Source organism: Harmonia axyridis, chromosome 1 (assembly GCF_914767665.1).
Source record: "Harmonia axyridis chromosome 1, icHarAxyr1.1, whole genome shotgun sequence".
NCBI classification, from domain to species: domain Eukaryota; kingdom Metazoa; phylum Arthropoda; class Insecta; order Coleoptera; family Coccinellidae; genus Harmonia; species Harmonia axyridis.
Window position 1 is genome coordinate 33,170,743 of NC_059501.1, and position 26,995 is coordinate 33,197,737.

The window sequence follows — 26,995 nt, forward strand, 5'->3', positions numbered from 1 at the left end:
TTACTCAGATTGGTTTACAGGATAATTGCGGAAATAAATATTTTAACGAAAATTTTCATCCATTCCGTGATTATATGTTGTAACTATTTTATAAATGATTCTGTTCAAACCTTTCACGTCCGCTGAGAAGCCCGTTATTTTCCATTGCTGTTGATTGTGCTCAATTTTATTAATAATTCAAAATTCGTTGATTAGATTCTGAAGTTTTAAAAAAAAATATTGGCTACAGATAAACTTTTTTTTCTATCGTGCATTATAAATACATATTACAAGGAGGGAACATTGGAAAGTGCGGCGAGTGTAAAAAATTATTGAGTGGTCGTTCCCCGAACAAGTCATTGTGAAATTTCGTCACGTTGTCCATTATTTTAGAATTTTGAGCCAGGACTAGTCTCAAACGATAAGATTCGACTCACTGATGAGGAATCGGTCTTCAAATTCGAATATAGCCGTACTTCCGTAAACACGATAACTCTAGAAAGGAAGCACCTAGAAACTTGAAACTATTAGCTTCGTATTTCGAATGCTATGGTAAGTTAATGGTTAAACAAGACCGTTCGTAATTTTGTTATCCTGATATTTTTTAAATTATCAAATCCATAAAAAGGTGCATTTAACTCCTATATGTGAAATAATAAGTTCATGGCTAATGCAAAATTTCATTAAGGGCGTCACCAGAACAATAAATATTTCAATAAAAATATAAAAAAAAAATTTTCCGTATGAAATAAAAATTTCAATTTTCGCTCAAAATTTCAAACTAATCAAATAATCAGAACCATATAACATTCAAGAAGGATATTGGAAAATAATTACTTGATATTTTTGTAACAACAGATCCGATCAGGTTGATATTTTGCGTGTATACATATAGATAAATATTACCAAGATGTCTAAAATACTGGTGTGTTCACTAATTAGATTTTGTGTAAGATAATTCTGGCGACTCGTGTTCGACATGGGTCATTTTTCCTTTTCTTCCTTATGATAGCGCTATAAAAAGAATTGACGAATCAAAGGCATCATTTTAAAATTGTCATTTGTTCTGTCGAACAACTCTTGATTTAACCTCAAAACGACATTAACAAAAAGATGACGAGAGCGTCATAAGAGACGATGCAGAAGGCTGTTCCTTCAAAAGTTGAAAAATCTTAAGGTTTTTCAAGAGTAAGTGAGCACACCAGTGTTTTAGACATCTTAGGTGTTACCATTTCATTTCAAGTAACATTTCATGTCGGTAGCCATCAGAAAAGTTACGAGGGCATGCGCACTTGATTTTATATTCCGGTATCAACATTCAGGCTGAGAAATAGAGAAACGAACAAATAAGGGGTTAGTAATCAGTTGATGCAGCTGTCCTAACCCGACAAATTGATCTAATTCAACTTTTGAGTAATCAATTCCTCGACAACTGGGTAACATAAAATAATATTATGCTTTATTTACAAAATAGATCTTTCTTGTGGACTCGAAGGTATTAATTACAGCAGTTAACTTTATATTTTAAAACAAATAGCATCGGTTCAAACCCTGCAGTATGATATTTATTATAATGGGATTCTTTTTATAGAGCTAGATTTATTCTTTGACAAAAAAAATTGAATCTTGTTAGAGTTGCAACATCGTTCAGAATTAAACTGAGACGAAATGTAAAGAATTCTTATTATAATAAACAGGTGGTCCCGAATTGGAGGTACAAAGGAAAATGAAAAATTTCTTGGACAATTAAAAAAACCTCTGAACATGGGCACGCAAACGCTATGTTTTTGAGATACAGAATGTTTCTTGTTGTTTATCGAAGATTTATTAATCTTTGATACAGATCAGGTGTACATGAGTACCAAAACTTATAATTGATTTATTCATCGCAACTTACTAACCAAATTTGGGTTTTCGTGAGGAATACTAGAGAATTGTTTGATATAATTTTTTTAGAAATCGATAGCAGCTACGACAAAACTACAAAAAACCAAAAAGTGAAGTACTGGACCAAAGTTTTTTTACATTTTTATAAACTACCAAGGCCCTTCAAGAAAAAGTTCTGGAGGAAAGAAGTGGGCGCTGTTCCAGAAGAAAATATAACCCTTTAGGAATATCTAAGCCAAATTTAAGTTGAATATCTTGTTGAGGGAAGGTGCCATGTGAAAAAAGCTCCAAATAAAATCAAACTTTTCTTCGAGATACATGGTGTTAGTCTGTATATCAAAAAATGAACTTAGGAACTCCAAGAATGTAAAATAAAACAAAGTGATTACCACAGGTATTTAATTGTCTATGGCATTTGTTTCGCCAACATTTTGGACTGTCAAAAAAGTAGTATGACGAAGCCACAGTATTGGCGAAATAATTGTCTCAGATAATAGAATATTCGCGCAAATTACTTTTTTTTTTACTTATAACGAATATCCGCCAAATAAAGGCGAAATTCATTAATGAATAACCATTAAAGATTAAAACATACTTCTTCCTATCAATTCGAACAGCTGCACAAAATCAGTAGAAGCCCCTACGCCAGCCCTCTTCCCCAAAGCATCCAGTAACATCAGCTCCTGTGTTTGTCTTTGATTAGGCATCGTTTCCACCAGTGCAAACGTTGAGACAACAAGCACAAACACACTACCCCACACTAACACCCTACAACCCCCAAACATGATCACTATTACCTCGAACTCAATCTACGAAAATTTACCGCATTTTAACCTTCCGATTGGTGCATCGGGTGACGACGACCGACTGAAGAATACCGAAGAAATGAAGATGGCAAGTGTTCTTTGATGTAGTTTCAACTAGACTGGCTGGAGTATTGTCGGAAGTAACGATAAGTGAAAGCTATCCGTACTTGGGACAATTAGATGATGAAGAACATTTGCCACAAAGTGTTGCGATTCTGAATTGGATGAAAGCAGGGACCGTGGTTTTATTTGGACTAATTCGTTATTGATGAGGTCTGCCACGCGTTTGCCCTTAGCTAAATTCCAACTATTCATTCGTTTCATAATTATGTTTTTATTGACAGCTTTCTCGTTCATTAACATGAAGCATCTAGCAGTGAGATCTTCGAAGAAACAGGTAATTCCATCATTCTCGTTTGCAAACCTGTATTCATTCTTGGGTGAAAAAGGTTATTACTGAAATGGGTTAATTTATGTTCGAATAAATCTGAGTTTGATTTCTCAGCATTCTTTTCTTTCAGTAGTTTAGAAATTCTTGTTGAATGCTGCCTTAAATCTCAACAACGCAACTCTGATAATATACAATATCGATATTTTGTTTTCAAGGCAATTCATTATCAATCAATAAAAAAAAAAAGATGAGCATTGACTTGGTACCAGGAGCTTTCGTCGAGTGATCGTCTATTGCGCTCTTGAAGACGATTCTTCTGAATTTCGGCAAGAGCGTTCGAGTGATGATTTCGCGTAAACAAACTGAATTTCAACCTAATCTGTTCATATGGAAATATTGGATAAATTTTTTCGATATTCTTCTTGAATTCGCGACCTAAAGGTCAAAAATGTGTAGCGAGCTTTCTGAGGATGATAGTACATTGAAAAATAAGTATAGTATGATGAATAAACTTATGGCCCAAAATGCATATTAAGGGAGATATATCCCTACGAAGTTGATATTAATTTCATCAACTCTGGAAGGATATATCTCCCTTAATATGCATTTAGGGCCATAAGATTTTTCATCATACTATACTTATTTTTCAATGTATCATACTATTACCCTTGGAAAGCTCGGTAGACATTTTTGATTCACCGTGTATATAAAATTCCACATCAAGCTTGAACTTACTAAACATCTATACACAAAATTTCAACTTAGTTCAATTTGGCTTAATGGAATATTATATTATTTTGTTTTACAGAACCCCTTGTGGAATTTTGTCCATTACCGAAGAGAACCATGACATTTGACATATGTACGCATACCCTAGAAATTTCTAGGTCGTGTTTAGACCGGCCATACAGATAGTTAGAATTGAATTTGATTTGTCAAGGAGTTAGTCATTTCTTGCTATTTCAGGCATTGTGATGAAATGTTATGACGTTCTATTCAGAAGATGAGGGCTCAGTTGAATAATGAGAATAAATGAATTTTTGAAACATTTCGAGTAACTCATAGAGTGCTAGTTAAAAGTCCAGTTCACACTTATATTATAAACGGTGGAATTGAAATTAGAAAATTTGTAGGGTTTAAATAAACGTATGCAAACTTCATATTTAGTGGTAGAAGATGACTTTATAGTAATAGGTGATGTCACTTAACTACTGTGGCCAATAATTTTATGTGGAACCATATTCCCATTACGTAAACTGAGATAATATAACTTGCCAGTATTATCCAGTCTCAAAAATGATGGAAATGCCTATTCACTTCAGTATGAATTTGACTGAAAACAAAATAACTACTCAATCTAATATGGTATGAGGCATAATCAAATAAAATTTGACAAGTATAGTGAAGATAATGAGGGTGTAAAACCAGCTCTATAGCAAATGTGTCAGCCGAAATTGATCGCATTTACTTATCACTGTACCATAATAACAGGCCGATTGAAAAGCCCCCGGTCTACCATAGTAAAACACATTTTTTTGGCAAGAATCGATTTTATTATTCAACATAGTTGCCTTCGAGGGCGATACAGCGATTATAGCGATCTTCCAACTTTTCGATACCATTTTTGTAGTACGTTTTGTCTTTCGCTTCAATATAGGTCTCGGTTTCGGCGATTACTTCTTCATTGGCGCTAATGTTTTTTTTCAGTGAGCATTCTTTTGAGGTCTGAGAACAGGAAAAAGTCGCTGGGGACCAAATCTGACAAATGCGGTGGATGTAGAAGCAATTCGAAGCCCAATTCATGCAAATTTGTCATTATTTTCATTGATATGTGACACGGCCCATTGTCTTGATGAAATAGCACATTTTTTTTTAATGGGGCCGTTTTTTAACGATTTCATTCTTTAAACTTAGGTTAATGATGAACAACCTGACGTTATCCATATTTTGAAACAATCGTTGTTGAGAATGTAGTGCAATTTCGTTTCTATCAGTTTCTTTGTTGAATGAACTTTTCGAATTATTTATTTTTTCCTCATTCCATATTTCGTTTCAACATTCAATCAGGATTGAATAAAATCAAAACTATATTTTCAATACTCATTTTCATGTATCGAAATGAGCTCAGAATCAATCAAAATCAATAAGATCGAATACCAAAGTAATTAAGTAATCACAATATTTTTTTCAAAAATGTGATTTGTCACAAGCTCCCATTGAAAATTTTCAGTCACAGTGACCCTATGACCTATGACTAGGAACTTGTTTCAATTGTTTGCTTCATTTATCCACCTAACAATTCAAATTTCAGATTACAAGCTATGAGTTTAAATACGGTTTTCTAATCGAGATTTGAAGAAATCTTCGCACAGCAGACAACAATTGAAAGTAGAACAAAACAAGCTTATGTAAAGAATTCAATTACTATTTGAATTTCATCTTCCAAGATGGTCCCCAAAATATTAAAAACTGAATTTTGAGTCCAAAATGATGTATTTAGAAAATATCAGCTGAATAGTTTGTGACTCAGATCTAACAGACCTCCAGATCTACCTAGCTCTCAGATCTATCTAGATATCCAAACAACCTGATTAGATATATTTCAATATATCTGAAGTGAGGATTAGTATAAAGTATTTTTCATTTTTCATGTTGAAACCGAAAAATTGAAAAAAAAATATTTTGAATTGAAAAAACACTCAAAATTTGTAATCCGTACAAGACAACTGAACATCCTGTATGACCAAAATACATATTTTTATTATATACATTCTGTTCAAGCAATAAGGTAAACCAAAAATTGTCTGACATATATATACAGGGTGGCCATTTGAAAACGAAACAGACGAGATTACAGACGAAATAAAGTTTTTCGATAGAAATGCTCGGACAGGTCGATTTCTGTTTCGAGGGGGACAACTTAAGATGTAGGTTACGGACGCATAGCGCTTCAACCCTTGCTACTACAACCCTCACCCCAAAATTTTGAATATGGAAGATGGGGTGCGTGATACCTCATTTGAAAGGTATTTTTATACTGATTTCAGCACAGTAATTGTTTTTTCATTTTATGCATTAGTTCTCGAAATATTCTTAACTTAGTATTTGAAAATGAAGTGGTGTTTTCATGGCACTTGTAGTGTTTTGTGAAAAATCGACATTTTGAGCTTCAAAACAACCATGACTGTGGCTTCCTTCCTAACTAACTAACGCAGGAATATTTCGAGAACTAATGCATAAAATAAAAAAACAATTACTGTGCTGAAATCAGTATAAAAATACCTTTAAATTGAGGTATCACTCACCCCATCTTCCCTATTCAAAAATTGGGGGTGGGGGTTGTAGTAGCAAGGGTTGAAGCGCTATGCGTCCGTAACCTACATCTTAAGTTGTCCCCCTCGAAACAGAAATCGACCTGTCCGAGCATTTCTATCGAAAAACTTTATTTCGTCTGTAATCTCGTCTGTTTCGTTTTCAAATGGCCACCCTGTATATATATATTCTTTTGAGAAAGAGCAATACAAAATATTAATTTCAAACAATCAAGCATATGTGTCGATGAATCTCAGTATTAGCAGAGGAAATGTAACGGGGCATCATACATTTCAACGTATGATACAAGAGAACAGATAAAAACCTCAGCGAAAACTCTGTCTCCCCGTATCGGTAAAATGAATTAGTGATATATGAGGTATAAACAAAAAACAGCTTGTTTAATATTGTAAATGAAAATTTGCAGAATTTTCCTTATTCTATCTTCCCAACTAGAGATATGGAGCACCATGCCACTATTACAGGATTGTATAATGGATATTTCATCGGAATAAGAAGCCAAGTAGATACTGCTTTCGGTTCAACCGAAAATAATGAAATACCTATTGAATATTTCATAAACACCCAGAACTATATCCAAATTTCAGATTGGTATCTCTGTTAGATTTCCAAAACTTTCAATGAAGCAATTAGCTCAATTTTCATGATTATTATTCATTATGAACATTAGAATTGTAATTGTAAGTTTCACTCTTGACGAAAATAAATGCTCAATTAATCGAATACTTCTGTGTCAACATACTCGAAAATTCCGATGAAGATGAAAAATAAATCACATGAAAATCCAATTGCCTTTTCTTCTTCATCAAATTTCGATCTCTACAATGAAACCTCGTTATTTTGGAATCAGATATTAATAGATGTTTACAAGCCGAAATTTCACAATATGATACCTATCATGGGGAGGAGACACCCAAGAGATTTGGCATGTTCTGCTTGTTAATGCATACGAAATTTTGTACCCATCCGATTTAATCAATATCAGTTTCCGTAAATTCTCGGAGGATAATGTCAGGCATCAAAAAAGTCGTGTCAAGTTTATTCAGCTTTCAGTGTCTATATTTTCCGAAACATAAAACGACGACTCGGATTTATTGCCTCAGATTACCATTTTTATGTGAGTGAATTGAATTGCTCCACAATATTTTGAATTAGATATTATTGAAAATTTGCAAATGATGAAACTTGATTTCCAAAAGCAATAGTCGTTATTGTATTCCCTGCCGAACAAAAATTAATTATTAAAATATCATTTTTCGGCAAAAGCGTCCGGGAAGTGAGCACTTCCCGGACGCTTTTTCTCTGAGAAAGTAGCATTTCCCGGCCTAGTCTGGAAAGTACGTACTTCCCGGACTAGGCCGGAAAAGAATCATAGAATCCATAGTAACCGAGATAACGGCTGACAGTTCATATGAAATTAGTTGTCAAAAATTTGCATGTTTTTTTATCGCAATCGCAATAAAATATGGAAAGCAGCAGCGATAGTGTTATTCTACATGGTTGCCGAAAAAATATTGTACGCAACACGCCCGAAAATGGTTTTTTTGGACTCACAGACTTCCAGGACTCGCTTGTGCTCGTCCTGGAATTTTGTCTATTCGTCCAAAAAAACCCTATTTTCCGGACTTGTTACGTAATAGTAATTTACGTAACAAGTCCGGAAAATAGGGTTTTTTTGGACGAATAGACAAAATTCCAGGACGAGCGTAAGCGAGTCCTGGAAGTCTGTGAGTCCAAAAAAACCATTTTTGGGCGTGTTGCGTACAATATTTTTTCGGCAACCATGTAAAATAACACTATCGCTGCTGCTTTCCATATTTTATTGCGACTGCGATAAAAAAACATGCAAATTTTTGACAACTAATTTCATATGAACTGTCACCCGTTATTTCGGTTGCTATGAATTCTATGATTCTTTTCCGGCCTAGTCCGGGAAGTACGTACTTTCCGGACTAGGCCGGGAAATGCTACTTTCTCAGAGAAAAAACGTCCGGGAAGTGAGCACTTCCCGGACGGTTGCCGAAAAATTACTATTTTGTTGAAAGTCAAGAACATTATCTTGATTTGCATTGGAAATTGAAACGAATAGATTCAGTAGAAAACAAATAATCCCTTAAATGTAATCGTATTCAAAATCATATTCGAAAACAGGATCAAATTGTACGTAATTGTTTCTGAAAAGTAACTCAAATATTTCAATATAGGTATGAATTATTATGAAAATTTTTTATGATTTCAGCTTGGCGATACGCTTATGGGATTGGGAATAACACATCTCCAAAAAGAAAAATTAGGTCAGAATACTAGATGAATTAATGCGACAGAGCTCAGGATATTGAGCAAAAGAAGAATTGAGATTCTAAAAACGTATCCCTAAACCCATTATGCAGAGATGATATACGTCCCACCTATGTCAAAAAAAGGTCAATGGAGCATAATATAAAAATTTATATAACATTTACCAAATTTATTGGATCTCCCTTGAAGTAGACCCATTTCTTATTAATATATACTAACTGACAAAAAGACTGCAACACCCAGAAGGAGCTGTTCAAAGTATTTTTTTTTGTAAAAATTGATAGTATAGCAAGGAGTAAATGATTGAAATTTGTAGAAAAAAACGAAGGGCTGAAAATTTTTTTTTCAATAAATTTGTTAATATTGTGTTTGTCGACCGCGATTATCTATACACTCCCCAACACGTCTCGGGATCGATGAAATAAGATGGTCTATTTCTTCTTGAGGTATACTATCCCAAGCTACCTGAACTTCATGTCTCAGAGCCGCCTAAGTCCGTGAGGGTTGGGGTAAATTTTTAAGCCTTCTACCCAATACCCATTATGTTCAAAACATACTCTATGGGTGCAAGATCGGGGGATTTGGGCGGCCATAGCAAAATATTCACATGGGTCACTTCGAAAAAGTTGAAAACTAACTCTGGCAACATGAGGTCGGGCATTATCTTGCTGAAATATTGGATTCTCGAGCTGGTTAATGTAAAGCAGAACTTATGGCTCCACTATTTCTTGAAAGTAACGCAGCGCTGAAATGTTACCTTGAATAAAGACTAAAGGTGATCTATTTGCATGTGCAATAGAATCCCATAACATAACGCCTACTGTTCGGTGTATAGACGCTCAACATCAAAGTGAGGTTCACGTTTTTCTACTTCAACGTGGTCTAACCATTCTTCAGCCATCATCAGCAGAATCGGGATTCACCAGTAAAGACGACCTGATGCCAATCCCCAGTCCATTGTTGACGTTCTCTGCAACACTGCAATCGTTGCCAGCGATGTTCAACCGTCAGAGGTAACACAAGATGGGGCGATAATGAAACAGTGCAAAAGACTTTATCTCTCGGTAAACTGTTCTTACAGGATGGCCTTGTTCTCCTAACCACTTATCAGCCAAAGATCGAGTTGTCGCAAATCGGTCTCTAATGGCCATAAGTCTTGGACATCGATCTTGAACTTCATTTGGGCCCCTTCGACGTCCGGTGCCTACTCATTTTCGATTTTGGCCATTATCAAACCACGCTCGACAACATCTCATAACAGTAGTAGGATTTCTGTTCGTACATTTAGCGATTTCTCAGAATGACAACCCTGCCTCCCGTAGGTTCGACCTCTTTCAAATTCACTTAGCTGGCGATTAATTCCGAGTACACGTGCTCTATGCATTTTAAAAACAACTAAACATTGACTTCGGATCCCCTTGAATAGCTGGTTCGTTGTAAAATTTAAAAGAATTGCAAAAAACGATTACAATATTTGAGTAACATAAATTGTTTACATGAAAAAACCTTCACGATTTATTTCTCCAAACTCAATCATTTACTCCTTGCTATACTATCTATGTTAAAAAAAAAATAAAATTTGCAGTTGCAGTTTCTTTTTCAGTTAGTATAATCACTTAATTGAACACTCTATTTATCATAGCGGTTTTTATGTACTTCCAGGTGTGAAAATTTCATTGAAATTAATAAATGTCTTTATCTCTACGAAAAAAATTGTTTTTTTTTTAGCATATTGCGAATCGCGGAGAACAATTCGCTCTGAAATGTGAACACACTCTTTATTGCGATGCACTATAACCATAGTGCTTGACAACTTACGTGACTTCTTCGTACAAACATAACTATAGAGTTTTCCAAGAAGAGGTTTCATTTTGAATATGCTGCTATGTGGGTAGAAGTCACTTTTGAAGCTGTCATCTTTAGACATTTGACAAGTTGACAAGTGAAAACTACGCCATTACTAAAAATGGAATCGCTATGATAAAATTCACTACAAACAAGGTAAAATTTTGCAGCTCTACTTCGCTAAACTAAGAACTTTTGGGTCATCGTAAAGCACCTTCTTGGCCTGCAATAATCAAAAATCAAACGGCAAAATTTGAGCTTTTGACACAAGTTAGTGATGTGAATAATCTTACGTCACTTAAGAACAACTGAGAATATTGCTGCTGTAGCCCGTATTGTTGACGAATTCCTTGAGATCTTGGGAATTAGGCATTCAACAAATGACATTACAAGACTAATGGGGCCCAGAGACGAGCAACTTAGTCGCCAACCAAGTTGACAACTAAGTTAGCAATCTAGTTGGCAACTTGTAGTATCAAGCACCAACTAGTCCACACACGAGCAACTTGGTAGCCAACCAAGTTGACAACTAAGTTAGCAATCTAGTTGGCAACTTGTAGTATCAACCACCAACTAGTCCACACACGAGCAACTTAGCCTTTTAGGTCAGATTGGGCCTCATCACAACAGATGATTTTTCGATGAAAATTTGTATCGTTTTGATGAATTTCAAGTACCCAATCAGCGATAAGACATTGCTGGGGATCGACCAGCTTGAGTGCTTGTGCTAAATGAACTTTGAAAGTCTTAATGGGGCCCACAGACGAGCAACTTAGTCGCCAACCAAGTTGACAACTAAAATTGTGAACCACCAACTAGCCACACACGATCAACTTAGTTGCCAACTTGAGAAGTTGTCAACTTGGTTGGCGACTAAGTTGGTCGTCTGTGGGCCCCATTAAGACTTTCAAAGTTCATTTAGCACAAGCACTCAAGCTGGTCGATCCCCAGCAATGTCTTATCGCTGATTGGGTACTTGAAATTCATCAAAACGATACAAATTTTCATCGAAAAATCATCTCTTGTGATGAGGCCCAATCTGACCTAAAAGGCTAAGTTAATAAACAGAATTGTCTCATTTGGGGCTCTGAAATTCGAAGAATTATTGTTCAAAAGCCTATCTATCTTCAACGTGGCAATGTTTGGTGCAAGTGTTACGGTGAATGGATTGCGCTACCGATCTATAATGAATAATTTTTCATGGTTGGAATTCGCAGATATTAGTGTGGATGACGTTTATTTTCAAAAAGAAAATGCTAAATGTCACACAAGCAACGAAACAAACGCAACTTTGCGAGGAAAGTTTCCTGATCGTGTTGTTTCTCAAAGAGGTGATCACAATTGGCCACCGAGATCTTGTGATTTAACATCTTTATACAGCTGCAAATGTGCGAATTGGTCATGGAAAATATCGTGGAAAGAATATGCTGCTGCAACCGTAGCCGTGGTGGACTATTGCCAGCTATCGATTTCCATCGTTAATGGCATACCAATGGCTTTACAATGAAACAAACATTGATTGATTTTTGTCAGAATATACTCGTATGTTAATATCAGAATCGAACCTCTCAGTGGAAATCCCTATAGATACTTATTTATAAATTGATTTATTCACATTTGGAAATTTGAAGAAATCAGTCTCGTTAATTTTGTCCAATGTCATATTTTGATGCATGAATTTTACCTCGTTTCGAGAAATTATAATTGAACATGACCGCGAACTAAAATCAATTATTAGAACCAGTTTCCAAAGATCCAACTTTCTACTGATGACGATTGTCATTCATTGCTCGTCCAGATGATGGACATACATATCTGTTATATTTACTTTCGCGTCACGGTCATCAATTATAACGTTCTCCATTGTGATTCCGTAATAGAGAATCGGAGAAAATAAATTTCTGCAAGAATGAACTCTAATTGATATTGAAAATAGGTGCAAAGTATAAATTTGCATTACAGCTAATTGGATGTCGTATAACCAATGAACTAGAACATGATGTTAGTACATTTACAGAATTCATTTTATTGTTGCATATTTCGCTACTTTGTTATTTTATTCAAAATCTGTAACGGTACACTGAGAGAATTCCATATTTTTTTATTAATAATTTTAATTAATTTTAAATTTTTTTTTTCAATTAATTTTTTTAATTTAATTTTTTTATTAATAAATAATAATAATATTTGGAGGTTATTTATTCACAACTATTACAGCAGATTTATATTTAATATATTCATTAATAGTTAAATTATGCATTCAAAAAAGTTCATTAATAGAGAATAAAATATTTGTTTACAAGGTATTTGATAATATTCAATATATTTCGGTTATAAATAATTCATATGAACTTACGTTATCTCCACAAATAACATAAATTCATTATCAACAAATTTTCAACTGGTAGTTAACGAACATTTGCTATTTATGAATAAACTCTTACAAGAATTCAATAATTTATTTACTCAGAATATAGAATTTATTAATTATTAACAAACTAACATAATTCTAGCTATCCACTCTGTGAAAAAGTTTAAAGACTCATCCCTCAAAGAGAAGCGCATCCTCTTTAAGGATCTGTCCTTGAACTTTTCCTTTGATTCGAATTTCCTTTTTAAACATAAAATCTGTGTTACTATGGGCTTATTGAACGCCGCTTAGCACTGAATTTTGGGTTCAGATCGTTTGTACCTGCTCTGTTATTAGTGATGTTGGCAGAACAGTTGTAAGAGGGAACAGATGCGATCAAGATGACTAGGGTTCAAACCCGGATACCCTCGATATGAACTCCAAAAAAATTACCTATTTTGGCAAACGGTTCTTCTCAGACCCTAACAATCGGATAATAGAAACAACCAAAATAAATCTCTAAGAAATACGTTAACCATTACTGAATTGAAATATTATTTTATGTTATATAAATAAGGTTTATGAATTATTACTCAATGATATATCAAAGTCAACTATATTTGTTTCATTCAAATGGATATTTCTTCAGCATTATTAATATAAGTTATGCGTAAATAAATGAAGTGTAATAATAAATGATGATTATTGGTGGGATTTCAAATAAATTATTTATTTCCATGAAACTAATATTTGTTTGTCCATATATCCAATAAATGATTTATTACCTATGTTTTTGGTTTATATCAAATAAACACTTCTCCCAGTGTAAGGTCATGTAAAGTGTTTTTCAATAATAAAAGGTTTCTTTTGAATATTAAAAACAGCGAATATATTTTGAGAAGATGGATGCTCATTGCATTGTAAAAAAAGTTTGAAATCAATGAAGAAAAATTATATCAATAAAATGGCCGCTACGGCTATGGTTGCAGCACCAAATCCTTTTCATTAAAATTTTCATGACCAATTAGTATATTTGGGGCTGCATGTCTTTGATAACTTCACGAATTCCATCTTCAGATTCTAGAATAGTTTATGGGCATAATCTTATATGTGACGCCAACGAAAAAAATCTAAAGTCATAATTTGATCTCGATGGCCAATTTGGATCACCTCTTCAAAAAATAACATGGCCACGAAACTTTTCTTGCAAAATCCCGATTATCTCGTTGCTTGTGTGGCAAAATGCAAAATACGGTTTTATGTCGTTTTTGGAATGCCCAATTCCCAAGATCGATCAATAATAATCAACAAACCTAGAATTCCGTCGACAGGGCTACAGCAGCAATATTCACAGTTATAACGGGTGTTTTTTCTCGAGGTATATAACTTTAAGTTGCCATTACTCTTCAATATGGAAACTGATTCAACATCTGACAAGTGATTTATTCTCAGTTTGGTTTGGCAATTCATCATGAATAGACTCACGCCTGAACAACGCCTGCAAATAGTGCAATTTCATTTCGAAAATAATGGTTCTGTGCGGAATACGTATCGCGCACTACGTTCATTTTATTTTGTTTAGCGATGAAGCGCACTTCTGGTTGAATGGCTACGTCAACAAACAAAACTGCCGCATTTGGAGTGAAGCTAATCCTCAAGTATATGTCGAAACCCCCTTACATCCAGAAAAACTGACTGTTTGGTGCGCTTTATGTGCTGGTGAAATAATTCGTCCGTACTTCTTCAAAAACGATGATGGCCAGAACGTTACAGTCAATGGTGGTCGGTATAGAGCCATGATTACTAACTTTTTGATTCCTGAATTGAACAACCATGATGTCCAGGAGCTGTGGTTTCAACAAGACGGCACAACATGTCACACAGCTTGTGCCACAATCGATTTATTGAAAGACACGTTTGGTGACCACCTAATTTCATGTTTTGGACCTGTGAATTGACCTCCAAGATCTTGTGATTCAACACCGCTAGACTACTTTCTGTGGGGCTATGTAAAGTCATTGGTCTATGCGGATAAGCCACAAACCCTTGGCCATTTGGAAGACAACATTCTCCGTGTTATTGCCGATATACGGCCACAAATGTTGGAAAAAGTCATCGAAAATTGGACGTCCAGATTGGACTACATCCGAGCCAGCCGTGGCAGTCATATGCCAGAAATCATATTTAAAAAATAATGCCACAAGATTATCTTGGGGATAAATAAAATTCATGTCAATCGAATAATCCATCGTTGTTTGATTGCAATTTAATGTTCTATAGCTCTAAAAAAAACACCCTTTACTTGAGTGGCCCATACGTTTTCGACTTTTCACATCTCTAACAAAAGCCCAAATTTTTCCATCAGTTTCATTATTGCTGGTGAAGAAGTTACTTCAGGACAACCCAAAAGTCTTCTAGTTTTGCGAAATGTGTCTTCCAAAAAAATGACCTCTTCTTGAAAAACGCTTCTTGTATTGACTATCAGGATGAGATGTAGTTCTTCTATAATTTATAAAAATTAAACACGTTCGCCATATATAGTATATATATTATGTAAACAATAAATTTCAAACAGAAAGATTTAGAAAATCTCAATAACTATGAAAGTTAGAACAAAATATTTCATCTGAAATTTGTTAGTATCAAGGGGGAATCAAAATGAACATATTTTGTTTTAACCTTGACCTTGGCTTGAAGGTTTTTGATTATTTAAAATTTCAAGGTAGTTATATTTGCAAGTGCAGATTCCTAACCTTCATAAAAAAAGGAGTGACTTTCGTTTGAAAATTTTTTTCATCCGATTTCAACTATTGAACTGAATTTTGTTGAAACGGTTGCAGGAATATCGATGCAGAAACATTGAAGGGGTGTAATGAATTATTTAATGAAAAAATTGATGAATGTATCGAAGTTCAAGGTCAATATTCCGAATATTACCCAACTGAAATGATATGAAATTAAAAAAAACAATCATTATTAAACTTATTTTAAATTTTAACTGTTCAATGAAATTTAGTTCAATATTTTGTAATCCGATGAAAAAAAGTTTCCAACAAATGTAACTACTTTCTTATGAGAAATCAGCACTAAAAGATATACCTTTCTATTAAAAAAAAACTCAATTTGATCTTGGAAATAACCTTGAAAACAAAGTCAAGATCAAAGAAGTTTGTGAGATAATTCACTATCTCAAGTTAAATGCCGTACCTTGTATATATGGCAAATCAAATACTTTTATCTGATACCGATCTAAATTAATGTTGTTTGTATTCAAATGACAATTTCCATCTTAATGCAAAATTCAGTATTAATCAAGTATTGATTATAGAAAATTCAAGCAAACTATCGAAAAAAAACAGGAAATCAGTGACGTGAAATGAGAAACTTTTGTGCGGTCGTCATGGACGAATCAAATGAATGGAGACCACATATTTACCTATATACAGTTATGACGACATAAGAGGTGCAGTTAGTATTTGAATGAACGAACGCTCAAAAGCATCTCACTTCTTATGACATATGAAGAATCTACGCAAAATCTTATTCGATTTGAAAGTACGATCCTGTTTCTCCATTATAACATTGCACCTACAATGAAATTGTTTCCAACTATTTCTTTTATTTCCGACACAATGATGCCAGCAGACAGAAAGAAGAGTTCTCCTTCATTTTCTAAGGATTCGTCGTGTGCTGTCAGTTTTTAGGATAATTAACGATGTCTTCAAAAACAGAATTCAACACAATGTTGACATTTTGCATAGTAGAATTTGTTCTCTTAGATTCTTTGATAAGTGAGTAAGCAATCGACGAGGTCTCAGGGCTGGCTTCAGTATTCCGTGTTAGATTAAGTTTCGAAATAGGTACTTATTGATTTATTTTTTGATATTTTTCACTACAGATAGACCTAGATAAACTGATGGAATACTTGAACAAATAAAGATTCGAAGTGAATACATCGAAAACAGTTGCAATCTTCTACGGAGGAACAACATTAAAGGAAGAGAAAGCAGGAAACGTCAAGATAGAACCAGACGACAGAATGGAAAAAGGAAGCTAAATATACTAGATGAAGGCATTAACCTTAACAAACAGATAAAAGAAAACAGAAAAAAGGTAAGGCAATTGCACGGGAGATTGTACCCGCTGCTTAACCCTATAAGTGAACTTTCCTTAGAAAACAAGCTGAAAATAACAAAATAATGCTAATATCAAGCATTACGTATTAACATTACGTATGCAGATGTAACCTGGTATATAATATGAAAGACAACAATGAAGATGAGTTGCAAAGTTCGCTTAATACAGTAATCAGAACAGCGGTTGGCGCTCCATGGTATATAAAAAACCAACAAATTGAAAATTGAAACTATTGAGGAAATAGTTAACAAACAAAGGAAGAAGACAATAGAGACGCTGAAAGAGCATGATGATAAGGATAATAGGGAATAACACAGTTTCTAGGACGTTTCACATCCAGCAATAATTTCATCACAATTTTCGAAAATCGAGTTGAATTATTATTGAAAAAACAAGGTGATTTCAACTTTTTATGGTAGAATCCGAGGTTTAATTCTTTAGTACACAAAATGTCACTAGGGGTTCTGTATAGGTATAAGGTAAAGATCCTCAGTAAAATCTTTGGTGATTGTTCCTTTGAACGTCACATCAAGTGTGCTGAGAGGACTTCTCTCTCCATGTGTCCTCATCAATACCTCCATTTGCATTTTTGCTATAGTTTGGTTTAGTAAATGATTCGAGATCGTCCTCTGCTCATTTTTCCATTGATTTTGCCCTAAATAACCAGCTTTTTCATTCTTTCCTTCCTTACAACATAACCAAAATTTTTTGGGATGCCACGACTGTCGGTCCATGGGATCTATTTCCAGTTTTCTTCTAGAAATAGGACGAATCGTTATAGACGATCTACCTTGAGAAGGGTTGAACAGAGTGGTAATCTCATCAGTCTCACCTAACCCGCTGTTTGAAAAATAGAAGTCTTAGATTCCTCGATCCCGATTTGGAAGGGGCTAAATGGCAGGAATTGAGATTGCCTGCACCTTTCGTGGGTTTTGGGAAGGATGGCTGAACAGGTGTTTTGGAAGGTGCTTGAGAAGTACAGTAGACAATTAAGCCATCCAAAGATTCTATTTAAAGTAGGCTTGTTTATAGAGGAAGATACGTCTTTGTTGGAAGATTCTCCAACTAATCGTTTTGGGTGTGTTTTCGCTTTTCGAAGAGTTTTCATACCGATTTCAAGAAGGAATTTCTTCAACTGTGGTAGGTTCACCTCACGATGGAGCTGGGGTTTGCGAACAAACCAGAGCATGTTGAAGGCGGTCCTGAAGAATTTGTTCTGAACGATCTCCAACATGTTGAACTTCGTTGCAAAGGATGCGACAGCCATTCTCGTGGAAGCCAAGTTATAGTGGGACATACAATGGTTCCATACGGAATCCACTTGTTCTGGCCGAGCATGTTGCTGCGACGACAGAGCAGCGAAGACAATTTGGCAAGCACTATTTTACCCTTCCAGAGTACATAGTCCAGATGCTCGTTATATGTCCATACATTTGGACGTTGGCGAACGATTTGACTAATTTCTTTGACAAGAGAAGAACAGCGCTCTTTTCTGGATTGACTCTGATTAGCCATTTGATGAACCATTATTCAAAACGAGTGACGTCATCTAGAAGATACTGGGTTGCTAATCGGTAAGCTATTAACCTAACCATGGTATCAGTGCCATTTGCGTATAAGGATAGAGGAGTTCGGTTAGATTTGGGGACAGTGTGTGATAGGTATGGAAGAGGAGACAGCACACAACCTTGGGACACTTCGACTGTTTCCCCTCTCCAATTCTTGGAGATCTGGTTCGGGTGGGATGGATAGATGGTAACTTGCACTGTGAACGGTTGGTGTCGCTTCTCTCCTGTTAAAAAAATGGCATCTCAGCGATAAATATTTATAAATGGTTCTATGGAACATGGTATCCATTATTATTATTTTATTATTTCAGACATTCTTAGGATTGGAGAGTCTAATGTCCATTGCGCAAATCTCGATTTAGCATTACTATATTTAGCATGATACTATAACAGTGAATATTCCTTCGAAACACGAAACAATCCAGTTCGTATCGTATTCAATCAATTGTTCCCATCATGGTTCCGCTTTTGGTTTTGCCTTAACTGGTGCAGTGGAAAAGTGAAAGACTAAACAAAGAACTTTCACTTCAATGAGTGCTAAGAGAATGAAATTAGTGCATTAGCACGATGACGACGAATTAACAACAGTTTCGTGTGTAAATTTTCCACGTGATTCATTGGTTGAGTATGCATAGCATCGTTTCTAACATATAAAATATAATAATATTGAAGTATCTTCAATAAACGATCCAGGAATTGATTGAATTATTACGTATGAAGAATAATTCGTAAAGATTGATAACAACAGCGAAAGAATTCTCTTAAGCAAATATAAAATATGTAGGTATAAGAAATATCGATGTTGATGAGATTTGTAAACTATCATTATGTTTTTTGAATGAGTTTCACAACCCGTAGGTATTAATTTCAGATTGAAAAATTTCATAAAATTTTGTGAATTTGCCCTCAGATCATAGGAACACAATTTACACAATTCTACAACCATTCAAGAACACAATCCGGTGGATATTATTTTGTTTTATTTTTTTATAATGAATTTCCGCCAAGTAAGGACCGAATCCATTTTATATTTTTATGAATATTCTTTTAAGCCCATTGTTCAATTTGGTTCCTTATTCCTAATATTAAACGGTTGAAATAGTTAGAGGAAAATAAAGTTTGAAATTTCTACATCTACGTTTCAAGTCCAGAGCATTGCTTGGAAAGTATAGGTGCTATTGCATGGAATTTGATTCAAAAATTGATTGCTATATTGCATTGATTCTCCCATCTCGGGAGGACGTTACATTAATTGAATTTTGGAAGAAATAAACGCCGGACAATGTATTCCTCTTGAACTTAACAGTTGCTGAAAAGTCAGTATTAGAAATGATAAAAAATATTATAATCAGTAGGTAGCACCGAAGCATAATGACTGTATAATGATCTGTTGTTAAGTTTCTGAGGAACGATTTGTGTTTATTTGTTTTCCTGGATTCCCTGCCTCCAAAGTTCATGCATCGAATGCTCGAGCTGGGACTGCTGGGAGTACATATAGGAATCGATTCTTGTACAAAATCTCATACGAATATCCTTGATAGTCCCCAAGAAATATTTTGGACTATACTGATGGACATCTTTCCATATCATCCATCGGATTGTTTATATTCCAAAAGGAAAATTGTGAAATCGGGTATTTTGAAGAAATCCAGAGGTTTCTTATTGGAAATAATATATGAAAATTCTTACACTGCTGAATTCCAGTACATAATTTCCAAAATGAATTATATGCATCAAAGAGAGATAATAGTTTTAATTAATTTAATTTAGATAAGAGTGAACTTTTTTCAAGATATATATATAAAATTTTTTCTGCATATCTTGATTATCTTTGAGATGTGGAATATTCAATTCGATGTTTGTCGAAAGCCTTACGAATCCTTCAAGATATTGATATTATTCCTTGCATTTGTGATACTTTTAAATAAATCAATTCTATGTATCTATCTATCTATCTATCCATCACTTTCGTTCAAATTTCAATGAGTTCTTCAATTTAGTTGCTACAGAGAATTCTCAACCTAATGTTGAAAAAAAGCTGATTCAGAAACTGGAAATGTTGCCTTATAATTGGAAAATTTTGTGGTATGAAAAAGTTGTGGCGAAATGTTTCACTGAAGCCCCCAATTTAAGAAGTACCTGATAATTAGCAATAAGTATTAAAAAGGAAATTATTACAAAACTGTCTACGTACTTACATCCTAGTTCATCGAAAAATCTCATTTTCGGCGGAGGATAAACCAATTTCTTGGATTGCTTCACTATTGAATCTGTAAAAAATATTTGAAATTAGTACAATGTGATCGAACGAATGAATTGGATTAATTTTGCAGGTCCTACATGAGTAGGTACAGTTTTTCTCATGTAATTTTTTAATTCAGTATATCTAATTCTGTTTTCTAAACATGAATCAAAAGTCAAAGCTTTGTGTTACATAACTTGCTATAAAAACAAAATGAGGTGATACTTTCAAAACAATTCATTAATCAACTTTTTGTAATCATTTTTTACAAAGGAATAAAAATCATATCCGAAAATTCAACTAATTGAATTTTCGAATAATCCATAGTATCAATATGTTCATACGAACTCAAAATTTTGGTGAAATCTAACGCATATATGTATACTGGGATATCCAATTTCTGTTGTTTCCCTGTACCAAAATTCACACGAACATTCTCTCATCATATTTGACAACATCATTTCAGTTCAATCGGTTGAATATTTTTAAAACTGAGTTATTCGCATCAAAAAATTCAGGTATTGAATTAGAAAGTATATGATTCTGGTTTTAGTCTTCAGAATTTGATGAAATGCTTATTAAATTTAAAAAAAAAAATATCGTTTCTAGTTTGATGGAAACAGAATAAATTTTCGTTTGTACCTCAAGGATTCTGGTAGAAAAATATGACGATTTCTTTCAATTTTCTTGAAAAAAAATTCAGTTTGAAAGTCCATCGTTATAGCTACTGTTCGACACACAACAATTTTCGAATGTAAAATAACCTATAGGGGAAAAATATCACTCCTGAACTGCGAAGTTAGCACACACTTTCATTTTTTCTTTGGTTCTGATATTACTTCGTTAGTTACTATTTGTAAGACAAAAAATTTCGTTTTTACCTCAAGGGTACTGGTGAAAAAACATCGCATTCCACTGGAGTGCTGAATTTTTTTTAATTTTTCAATATTTCTCGAAAAAACAATAGGTAATAAGTTTCAAAGTCCACCATTAGTTACACAAAAATTTTTATTTTTAATCTAACCTACAATAAAAGATTATCACCCCCAAAATGCGAAGTTAGCACCCTCATTTTCAAAAATGATATATTTTTCTTCTGTTTTCGATATAACATCGTTATAAACCATTTGAAACACAAAAAAAATCAGTTTATAACCTAAACTGTAATAGCAAAATAAGACACGAGAACTACTTAGTTAGCACCCACTTTTTCAGGTTCTTCAAATTTCATACAATGTGAAGAAATGATAGAACGATGGGTTCGAAAAACTAGAGCTCAAATAATAATATAAAAAAGGCATTGGAAAATTTGTAATAATTATCACAAATTGCTATTTATGTTGTAGGGAGTTTTGATGCACCTAACTCACTAAATGGTAATACGTTAGAATATATGTTGAGAATTCCGAATTGCAAAATAGACATCATTTAGCATTTTATTTCAGTTTGGATAATCCCCATGTGTAGTGTCATAACAGTTTCAAAAGTGGATTACTAGCGTGAAACAACCACAGACTTAGCAATTAACATTGTCAAATGTTGAAAGGAATTCTTTCCATAAGAATTGTGCAGAAATAATCATTTCCCTATTAAAATCTAAAATATTGTAACATCCTCAATCCGATTGTCATGACTCCACTATCATCATTGTTTGTGAAGAATCAGGTTATTATGTAAGAGTTAGAACACCCTAATTATGAATAATCTTTGTTGCATTGTTGGGTATAATATGTCGAAGAGGTTCAGATCGATTCAGATTCTTGGCAGGAAATTGTCCATCTCTCATCAAATATTGAAATTTCCAAGTACCCACCGGAAAGCCAAGTAAGAATTCAGCCTAAAGTATGATATTATCTATAGGGCATCAATTATTCTCAATGATTTAACGTAATGAGTAACAAGTAGATAATGAAATTCAAAATGACATATGTATTGGCACGAGATATGAATTTATATATATCTCACCGTATTTACGGATTTAATATTATAATTTTTTTTTTTTTTTACATTCTGTTCGAATTTTCTTTAGATTAGGTGACACGATTATCACAACAAATTTTATATAGACTTGAACTTGTCATATTCAATCTGGAAATATTTTAACTCTATCAGATTTCTTTTCATTTAAGTATCAAATTTCTTTCTAAATTCTGTTCGAATTATATATGGTTCGGATGAAAAAATCAACACAACAAATTTTGAATAAGGCTTTAGGCTTTTTAGGTTTAGGTACGCAAAATCTCAAATGAAGGAGTTGTCACTGAAATATTAAATATTTTCTCGATTACTTTTTTGATTTATCTATGATTCTGGTGACACCCTTAACATGGGATTCTGCAGGTTTTTAATTATTATTTTACATCTTACTGCTAAATTTCATTTCGATCGAATAAATAGTTTTGAAATTTTTTGGAATAGGAACAATACTTTGAACTATCATATTCCTAGGTTTTTGTGTTCGGGAGTTATCGTTTTCACAGCCGGACAGTTAGAAATGAATTCGACCACGTTTTCTTGATCAGTGAGTCGAACCATATCATGTGAGACTTGAGACTATTTCCGGCTCAAAATTCGTAAATAACACACATGACAAATTGAAATAGCGTTCTATCCTTTTTATTTACGATAGAATGAACCAAACCCTTGACCGGGTGAATTGAAATAATGAGATATATACTCATATTTACGTTTTAAAATAGCCATTGATGGCACATCTTATTGCTTCACGCAGAGATTGGTTACCATATATGGATAAGTTAGATGAAAAAAAAATAACACAATAGTATATTCTAAAACAAGTTGCAGAATGGGCTCCTATTCCAACACGAATGCGAAATTCGAAAACGAGCGACGAAGGAGCGAGTTTTGGAACGCATGAGTGTTGGAATTATCTTCTGCAACGAGTATTAGACGATATTTTCTCTATTTCAGTCAAGTTTTGCGAAATATTGTCGAAATTCAATGAAAAATTCAGATTATATATCCTAGTGACTTTTGTATTGTATATTGGCAGTTGGTGGGACTATTACGAAAATTGACAGATTACGGAATTTGAATATGAATCGTATGTTTCGAATTTAGACATAATTTACAATTACACATTAAATTCGTGAATTATGTCTGACGAAATCGATTGAACACTACCAGAATTATGTCTCATCATTTCTCTATATCCCCAAATTACATTATATTGACAATTATTGACGTTTGTTAAAATTTGATAGGATTGGAAGTCAGCATAGACAACCACAAAACGAAAAATATATCTGAAAACGATGCTGTAATGAGTTCATTACAGCACTGTTTTTTAGAACTGTGATGAACTCGTTACGATACAGAAATAGAGAAAATCATTTTCTGATATTTAACTGTCTGTATACAAGGGCTACAAACTTCAAGAGAGGATTCTGCATGAAAAATAATCGCAGGTTGCTTCATGATTTCTGTTAGCAAATGTTTCGTTTTCCTAGATGCGGGGTGCTTAAGTTTTTCCTTATTGTTCTGAAGCCAGTCGAGAATGACAGTAGAGCACAGAAAGCGATAACTAGGCATTTACAGATATACTTAGATAAACTGATGGAATATTTCAAGAAGAGGAGATTCAAAGTGAATACGACGAAAACTGTTGCAATCTACTTTGGAGGAACAACAGTAGAAATAAAAAGCAGGAAACGTCAAAACAGAAAATCAGACAACAGAATGGAAACTCTAGACTTACTCTAGATGCAAGAATGAATTTCAGCAAACAGCTAAACGAAAACGCGAAAAAAGCATGGCAATTGCATATGCAGGAGTAACCTAGTATAACTACACTAAATATAGTAATCAGAACAGCAGTTGGCGCCCCGACAAATCAGAGTAGAATTGAAAATTGAAACTTGAAACAATAAAGGAAATAGTTAACAAACAAATAAAGAGAACAATAGAGATGCTAAAAGAGCATGAGAATATCGAATTAAGAAAGGTAAGACAGACAAGAGGAAATACCTCTTTCAAAGAACCAAATGGAAGAAAAAAGTTACATACAGAAGGGAGAAAAGTCTTTCAAATAAACATCATTAGGAAATTGGAGAAATTATAGTAGAGGCGTAAGGAAATAAATTCTAGTCCTCAAATAAAAAGAAGACCTGTGTGTTTGGTTGTTATCCCGTATTTACTGAGATGCCATTGAGCATTTTTTGTGTTCATCACATACGTTAATGTTCACGTCATTATTTTTCATGCAGAATCAACCTTTGAATTTTGTCTCACTTATATTCACTAACACCCTGTCTATGAATAAGCTAATCTCCAAAAATTCTGAACGGATTTTTGTCACAGTTTCACAAGTGAATTCAGCTGATTCAAGAGAGCGTCTTCCATTCCATCAGACGAAAAGAAAAAGGTTATACGTCAATTGAGGAAATAACGATATTGTTCATCTTTAAACATTTTTTCTAGGAAAACTGGACGTGTGCCAAATACAAATGAAAACGCTCCGGTAATGTTCACTTATGGTAGAATCCTGAGCAGGTAGCGAATTTCTCCAAACGGAATATACAGGGTGTTGTTTCAACCTGCCTATTTAATCTGAACTTATCATACTTCACACCCCGTATTTTTGAAAAAGTGTTAGAATTATTGAAAGTAGACAATCATAATGTTCTACACTGAAAATTTCATTAATATTGATCAAGCCATACCAAAGTTATGAATTAAAAAAAAATCGGTCGAATCGGATAATTCACCCTGTATACTCGCAATAAAGGCCCCAACCATAAACCAAACATTGTTTCGAAACTGCCTTGAGTAGTGTAAACTTATTCTAAAATCTGATGGTCTCCTCCGGATTCACCCTGTATATTGAAACATTCAAGGGTCGAATCGAATTCCCAAGCTCGAAGGTTTCTCAGAAAATCTGCAGGAAGTTTCCTCATCATTTAAACTTTTATTCATCTCATGCCTCTCTAAGGATTTCTAGGGGCTTTGAAGTATATTTTTTTCTTGCTTCATTCTAGAACTTTGCATTACTAGGTATTACTATAGTATTACTGAAATTATTCTCTTTGAAGTCTTGGTGCAATGGATTTCTGAAAATTTACTAAGGATTTGTCACCTGTATTAAAATCACTCGAGATTATATTATTAATTTGTTGAATTTTGAATTCGAACTATTCAAATTACTGAACCGAATCAATTCCAATTACTGTCAGTAATTTTGTCATTATGGATCGATTGTTTCAACATAAATATTCTACAATATTCACTCTACAAGTATTATCTGTAAATATATTGGTTTTGAATACGGAGCACATGGAGTTCAGGAAACATTTAACTTCATCAAAAGTTTTGTTGGAATTAAAAGTTCATTTATTTTGTAGTTCACCAAAGACTATATGCAGACAGAAAAATTCTTCGAACTCCTCATATATCACTTTTAGCATACTTGGTTGAAAATTTCTGCTCTTGTCATTTGGTTCCTTATGAATATGATTTTATTATAGCTTTGTGTCAATCTCACCTTCTATTTCATTGTCAGTCGATCCCACCAAAATCAGAAGCACTAATTGAAGCACTAATTGGATGGGAAAATGTAATCGCATTTTTCTCACAAAACAATCAGACCGTGGTGTACAGTTTCACTTATTGTCCCGCACACACTTCGAAGGAACTGAATCGAGAACAATACCAAATCCGCACCATCAGTATCAAGAGATCGAACCCATCGTCTGAAAAATCGGACGGTACCTCGAATTCACACACGCAGTGTTCAATGCTCTGGATGTTCTTGAGGAATCTACGAAAGCTCACTGACAGTAAAAACTGAAAGTCGGGATTGCCGCGGAGAAATTTTAATCATGATTTTTAGACCAATGTTTATCTCGAAAGGTACATGTATATATTACTTTTCGTTTTCATTATATCTCGTTTCTCTTTCAACATTGTTATTATACCTTCAGGGACGGACTACCAATGCAGATAGGAAGAAAAAGTTATGGACCGCTAGCTACTCAATCGAGAGATGAATCTCCGAAACCGGTTTCCAGTAGAAGTGGTGAAGTTCTTCATATTAGAGTAGGTATCGAATTTTCTTTCCATTTTCCAGCACATTTACTTTGTACTCATAGCGAATTCAGGGAAATTATATACATCTGAAGTGATAGCTTCGTATTAATGTAT

General features: G+C 34.1%; 1 protein-coding gene across 3 annotated transcripts in view; it reads right to left on the bottom strand.

Moving 5' to 3' along the window:
- The window catches only part of LOC123671350 (serine proteinase stubble), a 53,969-nt gene extending 27,201 nt beyond the window's left edge, over nt 1–26,768 (bottom strand). The window contains exons 1-2 of one of the 3 annotated variants that reach the window (XM_045605129.1): nt 26,337–26,768; nt 20,793–20,864 (exon numbers count right to left, since the gene is read on the bottom strand). In XM_045605129.1, coding sequence (XP_045461085.1) covers nt 20,793–20,864; nt 26,337–26,418 — 154 coding nt within the window. In that variant the 5' untranslated portion in view covers nt 26,419–26,768. Of the gene's footprint in view, nt 1–2,461; nt 2,880–20,792; nt 20,865–26,336 lie in introns of those variants that run through there. The other 2 variants (XM_045605127.1, XM_045605128.1) reach the window with 2 other exon arrangements.
- Between the last annotated feature and the right edge of the window lie 227 nt (nt 26,769–26,995).